The sequence below is a fragment of the Gymnodraco acuticeps genome, unplaced genomic scaffold, assembly GCF_902827175.1.
Source record: "Gymnodraco acuticeps unplaced genomic scaffold, fGymAcu1.1, whole genome shotgun sequence".
Lineage (NCBI taxonomy): Eukaryota > Metazoa > Chordata > Actinopteri > Perciformes > Bathydraconidae > Gymnodraco > Gymnodraco acuticeps.
In genome coordinates this window covers 3,135,815-3,151,929 of record NW_022992344.1, presented here as the reverse complement: position 1 = coordinate 3,151,929, position 16,115 = coordinate 3,135,815, and the positions used below count along the sequence as shown (strand labels likewise).

The following is a 16,115-nucleotide window of genomic DNA, read 5'->3' as shown; positions in this document are numbered from 1 at the left end:
CTCTTCTACTTTCCGTCTCTTCCTCTTTCAGCAACAAATTAGCATCTAAGGTTGCTGCTTTGAAGAGAGGAGGCTGCTGGGGTTTTGAAACAATTTGTGTCTGATTAAGGACAGAGTCACCTGTACTTAATAATAATTACAAATAAAAATAGGAAACCTTAAAGGTGGGGTAGGTAAGTTTCAGAAACCAGCTCGAGTGCACTAAAATTTGAAAGTACACAGCCGAAAAGAATCCGCCCCTTCCTTCAGACTTCTTTACAGAGCACCTCCTCCAACACACATGAACGCGCACATGACGTCAGCAGACTGGTGAAAGTGGCCGCCTGTTGCTGGCGAGTCATTGAAGTACTGCTGCAATGCACGCCCAATGACGGCACGCCCAATGAGGGCACGAGATACATTTGTGTGTGCACGAGATGGAAGGCTGACAGACAGGGCGGCAATTGTACTTTTTACAGTACTACGGCTTCCACAGATGACATTTTTTTATGGATTTTTTGTCAAAGCACTTAAGATATTCATTGCTATCGGGATGTTAAGAGCATTCCATGGAATATAACAAGTGTATCTCGAGCCGGTTTCTGAAACTTACCTACCCCACCTTTAAATTGACGAGCAGACCTCGACTTGGAGTTTGTCTCTTCCAAATCTCATTATACATTTTCAAACAATATAACGTGGGAGAACATTTCTGTTTGTAAAATGTTGACCATTTAGTAATTTAGACTGAATATATCCACTATGACGAATCAATATACTGTAGTCTTGATTGTGTATATGTCATTCGAGCAACTAGTGTTATCTCCATGTCAGACAAATACTGCGGTCTTGTGGCTTTCCTTATTCTAGGGGCCTTTTTTAAACTGGTTTTATGGACAGAAAGTGACAAAGTAAGTATTTAGGTGTTTTCTCTCCATGATTTGGTCTTCAAACAAGTCCTTCTCTGTCAAAGTATATCAGATGTCTGCCTTTGTGTGTGAATTAATGTGTGTTTCTTGTTGTCTGAATGCACTATGTACAGTATTCACAGCGTGTGTTGTGCTGCATGTTCAGGTAAAATGTGTAGGAAAGTGTGTAATAAAGACAGAGAGAAGAGGGCGGGGGAAGTGTACGTGTTTGAACCTGCCCAACACACATTCACTCAAAGCGCTCGTAGTTCCTCGTCTGCCTCACGCGGGGCACCATGTCCACCAGGAGTCTGTGGGCAAAGAAACAAGGTCTCATTGTATGTAAATGTTCAGAAATACATTCTCCAAGGTGGCGCAGATCGTGCTGATTTAGCACTCAGCATGAATGACAAAAGGATAGGCCTAATATAAATTATGAAATAATTTATATTAATTATAATAATATATTATTATTATTTGAGCTTACTTGACGCCATAGGCCATGATGATGAGTCCAATGAGAACTCCGAGGGTGCCATCCAAAAACCAGACGTCAACGTGGTCCTTGTAGATTTCAGCGCTGATCAGAATGGAAAATCCCATGATAGAACCAACAATAGAGTTAAACCCTGAAAAAAACACAGAGGTGTGGAAAATGTAATCTCGAAGTACTGAATCAGAGGAAGGCCAGATAATAAGTTCCCAAACATATAAAGAAACAACATTTTACTTGGAAAAACAAAACACAAATGCTTTCACAATGAGAAATGCGTCCTTAATAATGTTGAAAGGTTGCATTTGGACTTAGAATAAATGCCTTTTAAATTATAATAAAACAACTTGTTTAAAAAAGGAAATATGTATAGTATAATATGTTGCATTGTCAATTGCTATTGGAAAAGACACCATTCAAAGTCAGCTCTGCATACCCGTCCTAACAATCGAGAGAAAAATAGTTTAAATGAGAACACGTGAAATAGAAAAATACAATTGTATTTTCTGTTAAGTCCTCATCCTGCTGCATGGTCTGTGTTCTAGGGAATTCCTGCATACATTAACTTTAAAAGCAGACCAAGCCTACTAAATAATAATTGAATGCCTCTTTGATCACAAAGAAATATATGTATGGTGTTTCTATGAAAACAATCCAATAAACAGAAGAAAGTCTGCAAACGTTAGGTTATCATAAGTGAAACATATACTCTTGAGTGAATGAATTGCACTAAGATCTGCCCTGATTCAGGTCACCTTGTGGAAATGTGTTCAGAATACTGAAAATGTCCATCAAACAGGAAAGTTTCGTCAGCAAAGAAGTCTCAAAGGGACTAAAGACCTATGGCTCATAATATCTGATTAAATTAGGTCTGCATTACGTTAAAGCTTTAAAGGAAGGACCAAAAGAGTCATTTCGGTCCGTTTATGAATTGTTTGTCTGAGTAATGAAGTAGTCTAAGTAGTGGTAGTTTCAGTTTCAAATATGCTTCATTAATCCTGATTATGACCAATTTAAGAATCTAGGTGAGAAAGTGGTAAATACATTTCAACGAACATCTCTTTATTTGAGGGCACAATCTTTTGGTTATGAAAGAAAAGTTTGACGTTTTGAATGTGGAACTTATTTGGAGTTAGACGAGAATATTGATGCTGCTCTAGTGACTGCACAGTAGAAATGAAGCTACAGCAAGCAGCCGGTTAGCTTGGCATAAAGACTGGAAACAGTGGGAAACAGCCCACCGGAACCTTTAAAGGTCCCCTATTATACTGTTTTTCATCAATATATTATAGGTCTCAGATATATACAAAACATGTCTCTGAAGTGTTTGCCTCCAAATACCAAACAGATCATGCATTGCAGCATCCCATAATCCCCTCTGTTTCGGCCCTGTTTCCAAAGTGCTGATTCTCTGTCTGTTACTTTGGATGAAAATAAGGAGCCACCCCCCACGCCCCTCTGAGAGATATTTGGTTATAAAACACACAATGGTGCTCTAGGAGAAGATTCAGGTGATAAGGGGGGGGGGGGGGTTACCTTGGTTGCTGATTGGCTAATGGTTACACAAGCCAAAAAATCGTTATGACATCATAAAGTGGCCAAAATCTGATCAGCTCATTTTCAGACAGGTTTTTATATAAATGGATCAGGACAAAAAGAGAGAGAATCTTTTTTCCTGAAACTTTCAGTATCTCTTTACACAGAGGGGACACATGGTGATGTAGAAAATATATGAGAAAGTGGATTTTGCATAATACAGTAGGTGACATTTAACATGTTGTTTCTCAAATGTTTGAGCTGTACAACAGTGCAAGTGTAAGGGTTAGGGTTGGGGTCAGGGTTAGGGGTAAGAAGACCAATTGTAGTTTTACAGAGGGTTAAATCTTGGATCTTATTTGTCAGCCATTGTCCCTCTGGAGTTCCATCGTCATCATGAGATTGCCTGTCATACAACTTTTAAGGTGCTAAAAGGCTAATTTATTCTTAAATCCTTTGCATAGAACCTGACTAGCTATTCCCCCCCCCCCCCCATTTACCACACAAATATGAAAGTTGTATTAGACCATTCATGAAACTCTATCAAGAGCAATTGTACTTTTCCATACAAGAACTTTCCTTGCTATATCATTCTTGAATACATTTACTGTATTTGAGTTACCCCAAATAGTGTTACGGTTAAGTGAAGGAAGCAGGACCCAAATGCAGATAACTCAGATTAACCTTTATTTCAAGGATAATGAAAAAATAACTTGGACAAAACAGAACACTCACCGGTGAACTCAGTCACAAACAAAAGACGAACCAACACTGAACCCAGGAAGAGACAAGACTAAATACAGGGAGGGGTAATCACAGGACGAGAAGCAGCCGGGCAGGGGAGGAGAAACACAAGGGCCACAGGTGAACACAATCAGACAATTAGACACACCAGGGAAACTAACGACGGGAGGAAAAACACAGGGAGAGGGACCAGACAATACACAAGAGAGGTTTCTCAATACTCAATTTTCCCCTCCTCGACTCCTGGACTCCTCGGTCCTCCGGTAGCGACCCGGAAATGAATTTCAGCACGCCATTTTGAAGGACATCTAATTTCTGTAAATGCACATCGAGGACCGAGCATCGAGCATCGAGGAGGCTCTCTGGAGGAGCTATAACCGAGGATACACTGATGGTTCCTCCACGGCTCCTCCGCGGATGCATTTCCGGGAATGGTGGAGGCGTGACGCACGGCCGGACTTATCTCAGCCAATGACAGCTCTGCATGCATCCCCTGGATATTATTTTAGAAACTGCTTTCATGTTTCCAGAGAGAACAGCTGTGAGGTCCGTGCAGAAAGCAGAGCAGTGTGTAAAATATATATCACTCAGTATAACAGGCCTACTCTCTTTATTTGCTTTAGTTTAGTAGATATCTACAAACAAAGAGTCAATATTTTTCTAAGACCATTTAGTGCTTCACATAATTGTTTGTTTGTATGTTTGTAGCCTTTATTTAACCAGGTGAAAGCCCCTTGAGATCAAAAGATCTCTTTTTCAAGGTTGACCTGCAATAATAAAAAAATAATAATAAAATACACAACAGCTGTAGCCTGATTATGCTTTAGGAGCTGTAGGTGTGTGTGGTAGTGTGTAGGTGTGTGTTGTAGCTACAGTGTGTAGGTGTGTGTGTTGTACAGTGCGTAAATGCGGCAGACAGACGGGTCTCGTTGGTTTGGTGTCCTCTGCTTACTTTTAATACTTGTAAATACAACTTTTGGCCCGTAATTTCAATTCCCCATTTCAGCGACCAGAGAGAGGGGGAGATATATCCAGTCTCTGATTGTGTTACTTTATTATGAGAGTGCTCTCATACTTGTTTGATTCTGAAATTGTATATATTTATATAAATATGTGTGTGTGTGTGTGTGTCCCCGCATCTGTAGCCTGTTATTGTCTCATTATACCGCACTGTGAATTAATTAAAAGTAAATATAAGTCATCATGAACACATCTGTCCATCAGACAGAGGGCTGCTGTGCCTCCTGTCATCATTAATGGACGTCTCTTTAAAATGACCGCTCAGAGGAGAGGAGTTCTCATTTCTCTAACCGCCTGCTGCTTCCCCTCCTCTCTCCTCGGTTCCCCTCCTCAGTCCTCCGCTCGCATCTCCTGTGGGCGGGACTAAGTATCGAGGATAGGAGTCGAGGAGGGGACATTTAAGAATTGAGAAACCTCTATGGAGGAAAACAAGACGGGGGCCCTTTCTCATTTCTCTAACTCCCCTCCTCGACTCCGTGGACCCGTTCAAATCCAGTTTTGGACAGTCTGCCGTGGTTCCATCCCATTTCAAGTGCTGTTCGAGGCTCGGCATAACCCTCGGAGCACACTCTCCAATCACAGAGCTTGAGGACTATCACGGGGTTTGTCAAACAGAGCACATGGTGTAGTCCAAACGATAGCTGGGGATTCTGAGTAGTGTAGTGTCTTCTGCCATCCTTTACTCCGAAAAAATATTTGTTTCTCCGAATCGAAGGGGGACAATACAAAAGCATTGCACACAATTTAAACCAATCAATGTTGTGTAATTAACAAGGATAATCTGGTGTTTTTTAGTCGATGAGTAGTGCAGAAATCACTGTAAAATCAATCGACAGTAAGGGGAATACTTACTTCCGGGTGTACAATTCTCCGTTATCCAATGGGAATGGACGCTCACATTGCCTTTAAGGGCAGCCGACACAAACGAATGCCGTGCTTCCATGAGCGTCATTACCAGTAGAAATACATTGCTTTTAAAATCGTGCTGTGCAACACGAAAAAAAGGGGGAAATCATGTTGGTGAACACGAATCAATTGATTAAAAATCGTGTTGGTGAACACGAAATGCCATGAGACTGGGTTGTGTATTTACAAGTATTAAAAGTAAGCAGAGGACACCAAACCAACTGACCTGTCTGTCCGCTGCATCTACGTACACAACACACACACACACACATACACCACACACACGCACCTACAGCTCCTAAATCAGGCTACAGCCGTTGTGTATTTTATTATGTGAAGCACTAAATGGTTTTAGAAAAATATCGACTCTTTGTTTGTAGATATCTATTAAACTAAAGCAATTAAAGAGAGTAGGCCTGTTATACTGAGTGATATATATTTTACACACTGCTCTGCTTTCTGCACGGACCTCACAGCTGTTCTCACTGTAAACATCGCTTCGCGATGAGAGCAGTTAATAAAATAATATCCAGGGGATGCATGCAGAGCTGTCATTGGCTGAGATAAGTCCGGCCGTGCGTCACGACTCTTTGAAACATCTCTGTTGCCGGAAATGCATCCACGAAGGAGCCGTGGAGGACCGTGGAGGATGCATCAGTGTCTCCTCGGTTAGAGCTCCTCCAGAGAGCCTCCTCGATGCTCGATGCTCAGTCCTCGAAGTGCATTTAGAGAAAGGAGATGTCCTTCAACATGGTGCGCTGAAATTCATTTCCGGGTCACTACCGGAGGACCGAGGAGTCGAGGAGCCGAGGAGGGGAAATTTGATGAAATGAGAAAGGGCCCGGGAGAACCGAACAGCAAAATAAACCCAAACATACAAAACTACAAACGTGACATAACATGAGAATCGTGACAAATACTGTAGGGGCTTATGCATTTTTTATAATTACATTTCTCCTTGTGTGAAAGCTACTGCAGTAGGTTATTATCTCGCCCACAGTAAGTGTATGGTCTTGTGGGAAATAAATCCAGTCTCCGAAATCAGCAACCTTATTATTTGTATTTTATTGCCACAGCAGGAAAGTCTGTTTTGTAACTGTTCTGGTTGAACTACTTCTCATTAGCAGAAGAGAGACACAGACATTGATCCTCAACACTAAAGGCTAAATAAATCACCAATGAGAGATGTAACACCAGAGAGTTTTCGTGGGCATTTATTGAGTAAAATACTATTTCCTTTGCCAATTTTACACGCTTTGTTAAGACCTCTTAAATTGGGGAACTTTTCATTTATTTATGTGTGTGTGCGGTTGCTTGTGTACCCTACCGTCAGTGATAAGTGCCCGGCTAGTCAGCACCCTTCCCAGCATGAACTTGGCCACAGCTAGCACAGCACATGTGATTCCGCTCACTATAGACACACTGTAGAGGAAGTCGTCCTGTGGAAAGACAGGAGAGAGAACATGGAACATTATTTGAATGATTCGTTTCTGGTAAACCGTGTGTGTAGAAACAAACAGAGAGAAAGCTACAAACTGTCTGTAGAGCAAACATTCAAAAGTACCAACAACGTCAGTCAGACAGAACCAACCACCAATATTTCCTCAGCTCAACCATAAATAATATATACAGGCTTGACTTGGTGCATCAAGCCAAGGTTATTCAGATGGCGCCTCTAAGTGATGTGAGGGTCTGGTGTTTTTAAGTTTCAGCAAAAAAACAGCACTTGACCCCAACATGTCTCTCTAACAGATTTCACAGGGCCAACAGGGGGTACTGAAGAGGAAAAAAGAAAATGGGACTATAAAAGATACATGAGAGAATAACCAAACTTTTGTTTTTGACAGACTTTACCCTGCTTCACCAGACTTGGGTCTTTCTTGTTTTTAATATAGATGGAGAAAAAAGACATCATGACAAACACACCAAACTGAATAAACCCGCTTTTAAACTTGATCTTCTTGAACTAATATTAGTGACTTATTGATTATGTCAGATTTGTTTAGAAACAGATTTTGGTAGACTGCTGATGTTAAATACCAGAAAATGTTCTGGCAAAATTCACTTGTTTCTGGGGACAGGAAATGCATCGTACATATTGGAGTGTTAAGTGTTTTAGGAGCAAGGGGGCACTACAGTAGCATCCTTAAAATGATCTGAATAAAGGACTTGTTAGAATGTTAGGGGTATTGAATATTGAAACAGTCCTTCTGTGGGATTTGATTGCATAGAATTCCTGAAATTCTAAAGTCTTTCAACAATACTGTACTTCCTAAAACAAATCCGCTGGGTGGATGTATATTGGGTTTAAATTCTTACACAAGTTCTAGTTTGAGGCTGATCTGCAAGTTTTCTTGTTGGACTTCCAATATGCCATATACTTCCATCTGTTGCTGAAGTTCTAGATGCAACGTACTAAAATCAGATGTGGTAATAGTTTGCATTTAGTCAAGGCACTTGACTAAAGTCATGGTTCATCCACTCACTTTATTTGTCTGAGACTCGTTGTCAGGATTGGATAACCTGATCCATAGCCTCTAGTCCAACCTGATCGACACGATTCATGGTAGTGAGTGACTCGTCATTCACATGGTAGTCACGCTATAAAGCATATGCTGCTTCTTTGCCTAATTTACATGGGACAATAACTAAAGATATTAACTTCCTCCTTTAGTGAATAAGAATTGAAAATACCAATACAAAATCTCATCAGGTAACTTGAGTCATGTTTCTCATAGACTTCTACACAATTAGATATATTTTTGCAACCAGTGAAGTCGTCCCCTGCTAGCCATTAGAAGGAATGCAGGTTTAGGGTACTTCTGTCTATCATTGCAGAATGGTTAACCTAGGCTTTGTATAAACCATTCTGTGACACAAGCACACACAATATATCGTCACGTAAACCAAAATGCACTATCTTTCAGCTCTTTATTCGCGGATCAGCTAAACACTTATTATTCCCTCGCATCGTTTTCACTCCCATTAAACATGAATTAGATAGAGGCTTTAATTTCACATGTCTATCCTTCATTGGCTGACTGCTTCTTATGTCAGAATATCGCAGTTGTCAACAGTATTCTCTCTGCTTTACAGTATTGTGGAACACTCTATCCATGCTGTGTTTTTTTCAATAGAATAAAGGAGTAAACAAGGGACACTTTTTAGGATTTTACTGGCGAGTATTTCTCAGATTGTTTAGCTTTGTTTATTGCGAAATACTCTTTGAGCTCAAGATCAGAGAACAAACAAGTGTGTCACAGCATGCTAGCACTCTATGTGTTGCATCAGTGTGTGCTGCCTTCTCTCCACCCTCACATTGGCAGGGAGAGACAATCTCAGCTCTGTGTGTTTAATCAGGCACTCGACACAGACAGCCTGCCATGGGAGCAGCGACCCGGGACGTGACGCGAATCAGGATTCCAGATTTTCTCCACCCTCTGTCTGCGCAATGTGATTTTATGGCCTGATATTTCAAGGTAGCAAGATGAAACAGTACTCTCAGTGTGTGTTGCTGTTGTTAATTTTTGGCTGTTACATTTAAAGGGAACCGGAGAATATCAGCCCAGAAACAGACATCATATTCAGCCTGCAGATTTGACATTTCCTTCTTAAAAATTCAATTTTTCTCCCTTTTTATAATCCTTATCTTGCCCTTCCTGTCACACGCTGTTCCGCAGATACAAACGTTAGAGCACATGTTAAATCACCACAGACTTCTGTGTAATGAAGACTTCAGAGAAAATATCTATTTCAGCCACACACCAGAAACCAAAGGTGGAACATAAAAAAATACAAATGGCAAAAATATGAGACACAAATGACAAAAATACGACACAAAAAACAATTAATCAGTGAAAGAAGACATGGTAATGGAGTAAGACAAACTATGAAGTTGTTGGGTGAAATGATGGAAGAGGGGTGAGGAAACAAGGAAAGGGGTAGGGGACAGAAAGAGAGTAGAACAAGATAATGAATGAGGAAGTGAGGAAAGGAAAAAGAGAGACCTTATAAATGGCAGATATTGAGATTAAAATATTCTTCAAACTCTACAATGTTAAATAATTTTCTGTTGCCCCTTATGAAATCAAATAATTATTGATTTCAAACAAAGCAATGTTTGTTCTTGTATTTTATATCTTCTTGTCTAGTTTTTCTTTGGTAATGGCTCCTTTGAGACCTAATACCCCCAGTGCCCTAATCTGGGGCTGTAGTGCTTGTTGATGCTTGGCGATTGGTAAATTGGTAAACCTTCACTCTCACTGGAAACGTACCTAAAATTGTAGTTGCTTTAACATTGTACCCAAGTAGCCGTCGAAAGACTGTTACATAAAAAAAATGGATAAACAAACTGATAATCAATCTGATGCAGGTAAAGACAGAGAAGCCCAGATTAAAGGAGAAGATACTGTTCAAAGAAGGTCGAAAGGCTGGTGAAGAAAAGAGAGAATGTAAAAGGACGGACAGAGGTAAAGGGCTCATGCTGGTGCCAGGAAACCAACCCAGTCTCATAAAAAAACGTGTAATAACTACGTTGGTCCACAATGTAGGACGTAGTATTTCTACAAAAACGCCTCTGAAATTGTAAGATCCCTACGTTTTTTTTCATCATTCATTCCAATGGCTGGCGTCTATGTCACGTGCAGAAAAATAAAAATATGGCCGAACTTCGTTTTATTCTCGGTGGAAAATGCCTATTTTAAAGTTAGTTTGGCCATTAAAATGCCTTTTCAGGTCATTTGATGCGAGAAATATGAGTTGTTATTTGAGATGATGTGTGCAGTGAATGTACATGATTTTTAGTTTGCTAGTTATTACTAAGATTACTTCAGGAAATTGTGTCGATACAACGTTTTCATTGTTACCAAGGTGGTTGCTAGGGACGCTGCTATCGATATTATTTCTGTTATGTTGTGTAACTGTTTAATGGTGTTATCTTTATTGCTACCCCCTTCCCCGTCAATGTATAGTGTTGGTCCACAGCTCAAACGTATTAGTTTAACAAAATCTGCATCTAAAATTGTGGCATAGATACGTTATTTTCCCCTGTGCAATTCCAGTCTCACATCTCACATCACATCGTCATAAACAAATACCGGAAACAGACCGAAAACACTTTATTCCGAGTGTGCTTGCTTTTCTCTTTGGAGGTCATCACATAACGGCATTGTAATACACAGTTTGGCTGCATTAAATATTACATATCTGCCGTAGTTCTCTATTTATAGAGCCCTGATGAGAAGACTTCTAGACAAACATGAGGAACTGCCGCCAACACTGAAAACGTGACATGGATCATAAATATATCAACAATTAAACAACATCTTACATTTCTTTTCACACAATATGTCTCCTTGCAGTATCAACACTAATTCGGCTGACTTTTATATTTGATCCAATTGGTAGACCAATTGAACACTCTCCAATCACAGAGCTTGAGGACTATCACGGGGTTTGTCAAGTGAAGCGGAGAGAATACTTACTTCCGGGTGTAATATTCTGTAAAGCAAATGAGCTGCTCCGACCCTCGGTCCTGACGGACTCCAACTTGTGTTTATAAATCAAACAAATAAATAAACACAAGGATAATTATGTGTTATTGTTGAGTAAATGGAGAATTGCACAGGGGAAAATAACGTATCTATGTCACAATTTTAGATGCGGATTTTGTTAAACTAATACGTTGCGCTGTGGACCAACACTATACATTGACGGGGAAGGGGGTAGCAATAAAGATAACACCATTAAACAGTTACACAACATAACAGAAATAATATCGATAGCAGCGTCCCTAGGAACCACCTTGGTAACAATGAAAACGTTGTATAGACCCAATTTCCTGAAGTAATCTTCGTAATAACTAGCAAACTAAAGATCATGTACATCCACTGCACACATAATCTGAAATAACAACTCATATTTCTCGCATCAAATGACATCAAAACGCATTTTAATGGCCAAATTAACCTTAAAATAGGCATTTTACACCGAGAATAAAACGAAGTTTCGGCCATGTTTTTTTTTTCTGCAGGGAGAAATGTGAAGATCACGTGACATAGACGCCAGCCATTGGAATGAATGGTGAAAAAAAACGTAGGGATCTTACAATTTCAGAGGCGTTTTTGTAGAAATACTACGTCCTACGTTGTGGACCAACGTAGTTATTACACGTTTTTTTGTGAGACTGGGTTGAGGAAGCTCCTTTGAGACCTAACACTCCAGTTTCTATTAACATAATGGCAGTGGAGCATCAAACACAGTCTCTGCTCGCTTCTCTACCAACTTCAGTCTCTCGGCTTTAGATTTGTGGTCAAAGGGGCCTCACTGACTCATTTTTACACCATCAAACATGCACTTAAAGAAGATAAAAAAGACTCACATTTACTGTCTGGTACAGATATTTATAGATTCTCACATCCAATGTTATTTCTTCCTGTTTTCTCCATAACCCTTATCTATTCTTAATCTTTAGATCCTCCCTTTGTGGAATGTATTGTAAAAAAAACTCTTTCTAAACAGTATTTATACTCATGCTGTGCATTTAAATCTTCTTTTGGTCTTCTGCTACCTTTTTCTTATAGCTAGTTAATTTATTTAAGTATAGCTAAGCTTTGGTAGACATAAAGTGGATATTTTGACCAAATATGGGAAGGCTAGACCCAGTACATTTGCAATTAAAGATGCAATTGGGAGCAAGGAGGTGCAAATGTACCAAGATCAGTCCCCACATCATAACATTGATTTAATCTGCTTCATAAACATACAGCAAGAAGAGGAAAAATGAAAGAAAATGAGAAGGTGTATGCGAAGGTTGGCGCATCCAATGCTAGCTAGTGTGATTACATCTGTACAGTTAAAGAGGTCCTATTATGCTTTTGGGGGTTTCCCTTACCTGTAGTGTGTTGTATAGGTTTCCATGCATGTAAACAGTCTGCTAAAGGCGACATTCAGAAAGGTCATGCCAGAGGGAGTTTCTCTCATGCCCATACCCCCTCGTTTGAAACGACTCGATTGGACTCCTTTGTTTACTTCCGTAACATTATGACATCACTAGGAACACTTGCGCTTCTATTGGCTAGCGCTCCGACACATTGTAGTGATAGGGTGAGGTGCGGGACATTTCCGACACAACTCTAAGAAGTTAACCTATCACAACAGAGACGGCCAGCTAACCAATCAGAGCAGATGGGCTCTGGTTTCAGACAGAGGGTGAAAAGAGGTGCTGCAGCACAGGCAGTATGAGAAGAATGAAGAGCTTTTTGAACATTAGTAATGTTAACATGTCACAGTAAAGGCACAAAATACAAATATGAACCTGGAAATTAGCATAATATGTCCTTTTAACATTGGTTGTTTGGGCCGATAAACAGAACAGTGCAACATTTGCAAAAATACTGCAAAGCATATATTTGCTTTAACATTATGTTTTAAAACAAACGACCACATTTCTGCTGCTTCAAGTTGAGAAAATCTAGAAAATCTCACAGGCAAAGCTCCGTCTCATGGTTTTTTAAAGGTCCAAATAGGCCAATAAGTCCAACATTTTGTCTCAACTGAAGGCTGTTTTCAATTCAACTGTGAAATTAATGTTGTTAACAGTAAAACACTGAGATATGTTTGTTTTTGATAGAGCTGCTGGATCTATAACAAAATCTAAAAGTGCATCTGACAGCTTCGAAAATACAAGGCTAGGAATTTTAAAGAGGAGCTTTGTATTTTTGGAGTGTATTCATGTCTCTTGGCTTCACTGGTTATTGAAATGGACAGATGGTGGAGGTTAAATCATTTACAAACCCAAATAGGAGGGTTCAAAGCACAGAGCTGGAAAAGATGCGATGGGCACTCCCCAAACAGTGTGACCATGTTATAGTCGGGCCGTGCCCCGGCAACACAAATATGAGACTATTTTGGGACCTCATTCACAGTCTTAACACCTCAAGAGAGATGTGGACAGGGAAGTGGAGTGTTGAAACTAAATGTGTGTGCATGTATGTGCCTGTCTGTATCAAAGAGAAAAAAGAGAACAATAGTCAGGGGGACTGAGACAAAAACTCTGACGTCAGAGCAGCTACAGCAGGAGGCTATTAAAAGAAACGCGCTCCAAACCATAAATGATGTGTGTGTGTATTTTTTTGTATTGCTCTGTGTGTAGATGTGCTCAATGAGCCCATATGTAACTCAATGCTCAATTATGATACTCAGAGCAACCTTGTCAGAAAACACACACATGCACCTGTTTGCCACTTTTCTCATAAATAAGATGTCTATAATGTTGATGGAAAAACGAGGAGCATCTAATGAGCTATGTCTTGGTCTTAAAATACTGTAGGCTATCACAAAGTCCAAGGTTAGGTATAAACTACTAGACTGTCATGGCATTTGCAATCATTGAAAATATATACATTTTCTTTTATCAAAGATAACTTATTAATTAGATAAACCTTGCCCTTACAGAACTGCAAAATGTGATACAAATACATTATTATTGACAAAAATAATCAGATTATTCCCTTTTTATGACACATTATTTTACAGTTATGTTCAGTTTTAAAATTCTAAATCAACACCTTATACTACTGTATAGTATATATAGTATAGTATATACTATACTATACTTAGTATACTTATACTCTACTTGGTCACTTCACTGACTACTAGTAGTATGAACAAATACACTGACTGTGAACATAGTTTGAAATCTATTTAATGCTCTTAAGTAGCTTGAAACATTTCAAAACATCTTTAAACTGGTGATATTAATTCTCTATCTAACTTTCTATTTGACAGCAGTTATCTCACAAGACATAGAAGCCAAGAATTACCACCAATGTACCATGGTTCTTGCTTTAGCATGGACATCAATTATAAGATATTGTTCGATATGAACACAACTCCATTACGGATTTTTTTCTTTATGCTGTGTGTGTGTGTGTGTGTGTGTTTTTTACCACTTCAGGAGGCTCCCTGGTAGCCAGATTATGGATGGCCTTTCCAAGGATGCACAGGGAGGAAAGGACGAACACCACCCCGAGGACCACACATGCTCTGCAGACAGACAGAGAGAAGAGTTTAGGAGAGTCAGCTTAAGTGACTATCATGTCTTTGGTTTATACTAAGTTACATACAGTTGAACCAAAGCAATAACACAAAGACTCGAGAGCAGTCAAACTGTCTTCAATTTCTTTAACAACTTATATTCTGTTCCTTAAATCCCAGCCAGTGTATCCAAACAGACCCCCATCACCCCAACAACACACTGTCCTGGCTGCTGCCGTCTGGCAATGTTAACACAACTAGAACCTTTAAGTTCCTGACATGTATTATTGTTGACTTCATCTGCTTTACGTGCACATTGGTCTTGCAACATAATCTGCACTATTTATTCTAATCTATTTTACTCTGTTCTTCTTGTACTATTTTAATTGTATTTGTTTGTTTTATGTCCTATATAACATTGTTGGAGGACCTTGGGACTTAACATTTCTACACTGTAACTACTTTGTATATGACAATAAAGCCTTTGAGTCTTTGAATACTTAGTATTTTGAAAATGACTTATGTCAATAATAAATGATATGCATGTGTTGTGGTAATGATGCATCCCTTCAATTACACTATTTATTGAAGTTAATTTAACAGACTAATGACCGAATAAGCCATATATCAGTGTGTCTGGCACAATGCATGATGGATCATTCTGCAGAAAAAAGCATTGAAAAGAAAAATGTGCCTGATATTGCATATAACATCACGGTAACACTTTATATTAAGGTACACAAATTAACCATCAACTAGTTGTTCATTAACATGCATATTAGCAGTATATTGGCTCTTTATTAGTCATTATAAAACACTTATTAATGCCTTATTATACATGACCATATTCTACAAGTAATAAGCCATTAGTTGAGAGTTTTTCCTCAATAACCCTCTAATTAGTGCTTATTTGTTGCAAGTAAGGAACTTATTGTACATGAGTTTTGGTCTTAATATGCGCTGCTCAATATGGACCTAATAAGGCAGTAGTAGCACAAGAATCGTAATTATCCCATAATAACACTTAACAAATATAATCTATTCTTATGTAACAAGACATGAAACTATAAGTGTTAATTAAGTCTAAACAACTCAAAATTAGCTATTTATATCTAAGAACACGTTCTATTCTAAAGTGAAGTCTTGTTCATAACCAATAAGCTAGTAGTTTGACTCTAATTGACCAGAACAGGTTCCCTATTCTAAAGTTGCCTCCTCTTCACACTTTGTAAATACATTATAGCACACAACTACTGAAATTAACCTCAAAAGTACATGAACAAAGTAGGCACACGTTGAAATATCTGTTTTATTAATGAACCACTAAAGAGAGGTTCCAAAACATGTCAAGTTTCTCCAAGGCTGAGAACATATATGCAGCCTGTACTTTTGAATAAAAACTGATTTTTAACAGAGTTTATGTATTTGTGATCATACTGTGTGACCTGCTTGTATGTTCTTACACAATAGGTGTACTGTTCTCTCTCTGTGTT

General features: G+C 39.1%; 1 protein-coding gene across 2 annotated transcripts in view; it reads right to left on the bottom strand.

Moving 5' to 3' along the window:
- Positions 1-489: 489 nt before the first annotated feature.
- Positions 490-16,115, bottom strand: part of tmem163a (transmembrane protein 163a) — a 99,134-nt gene continuing 83,508 nt past the window's right edge. For both annotated transcript variants that reach the window (XM_034208797.1, XM_034208798.1), the window contains 4 exons: positions 14,535-14,631; positions 6,914-7,025; positions 1,375-1,516; positions 490-1,198 (listed from right to left, as the gene is read on the bottom strand). In XM_034208797.1, coding sequence (XP_034064688.1) covers positions 1,138-1,198; positions 1,375-1,516; positions 6,914-7,025; positions 14,535-14,631 — 412 coding nt within the window. In that variant the 3' untranslated portion in view covers positions 490-1,137. The remainder of the gene's footprint in view (positions 1,199-1,374; positions 1,517-6,913; positions 7,026-14,534; positions 14,632-16,115) is intronic.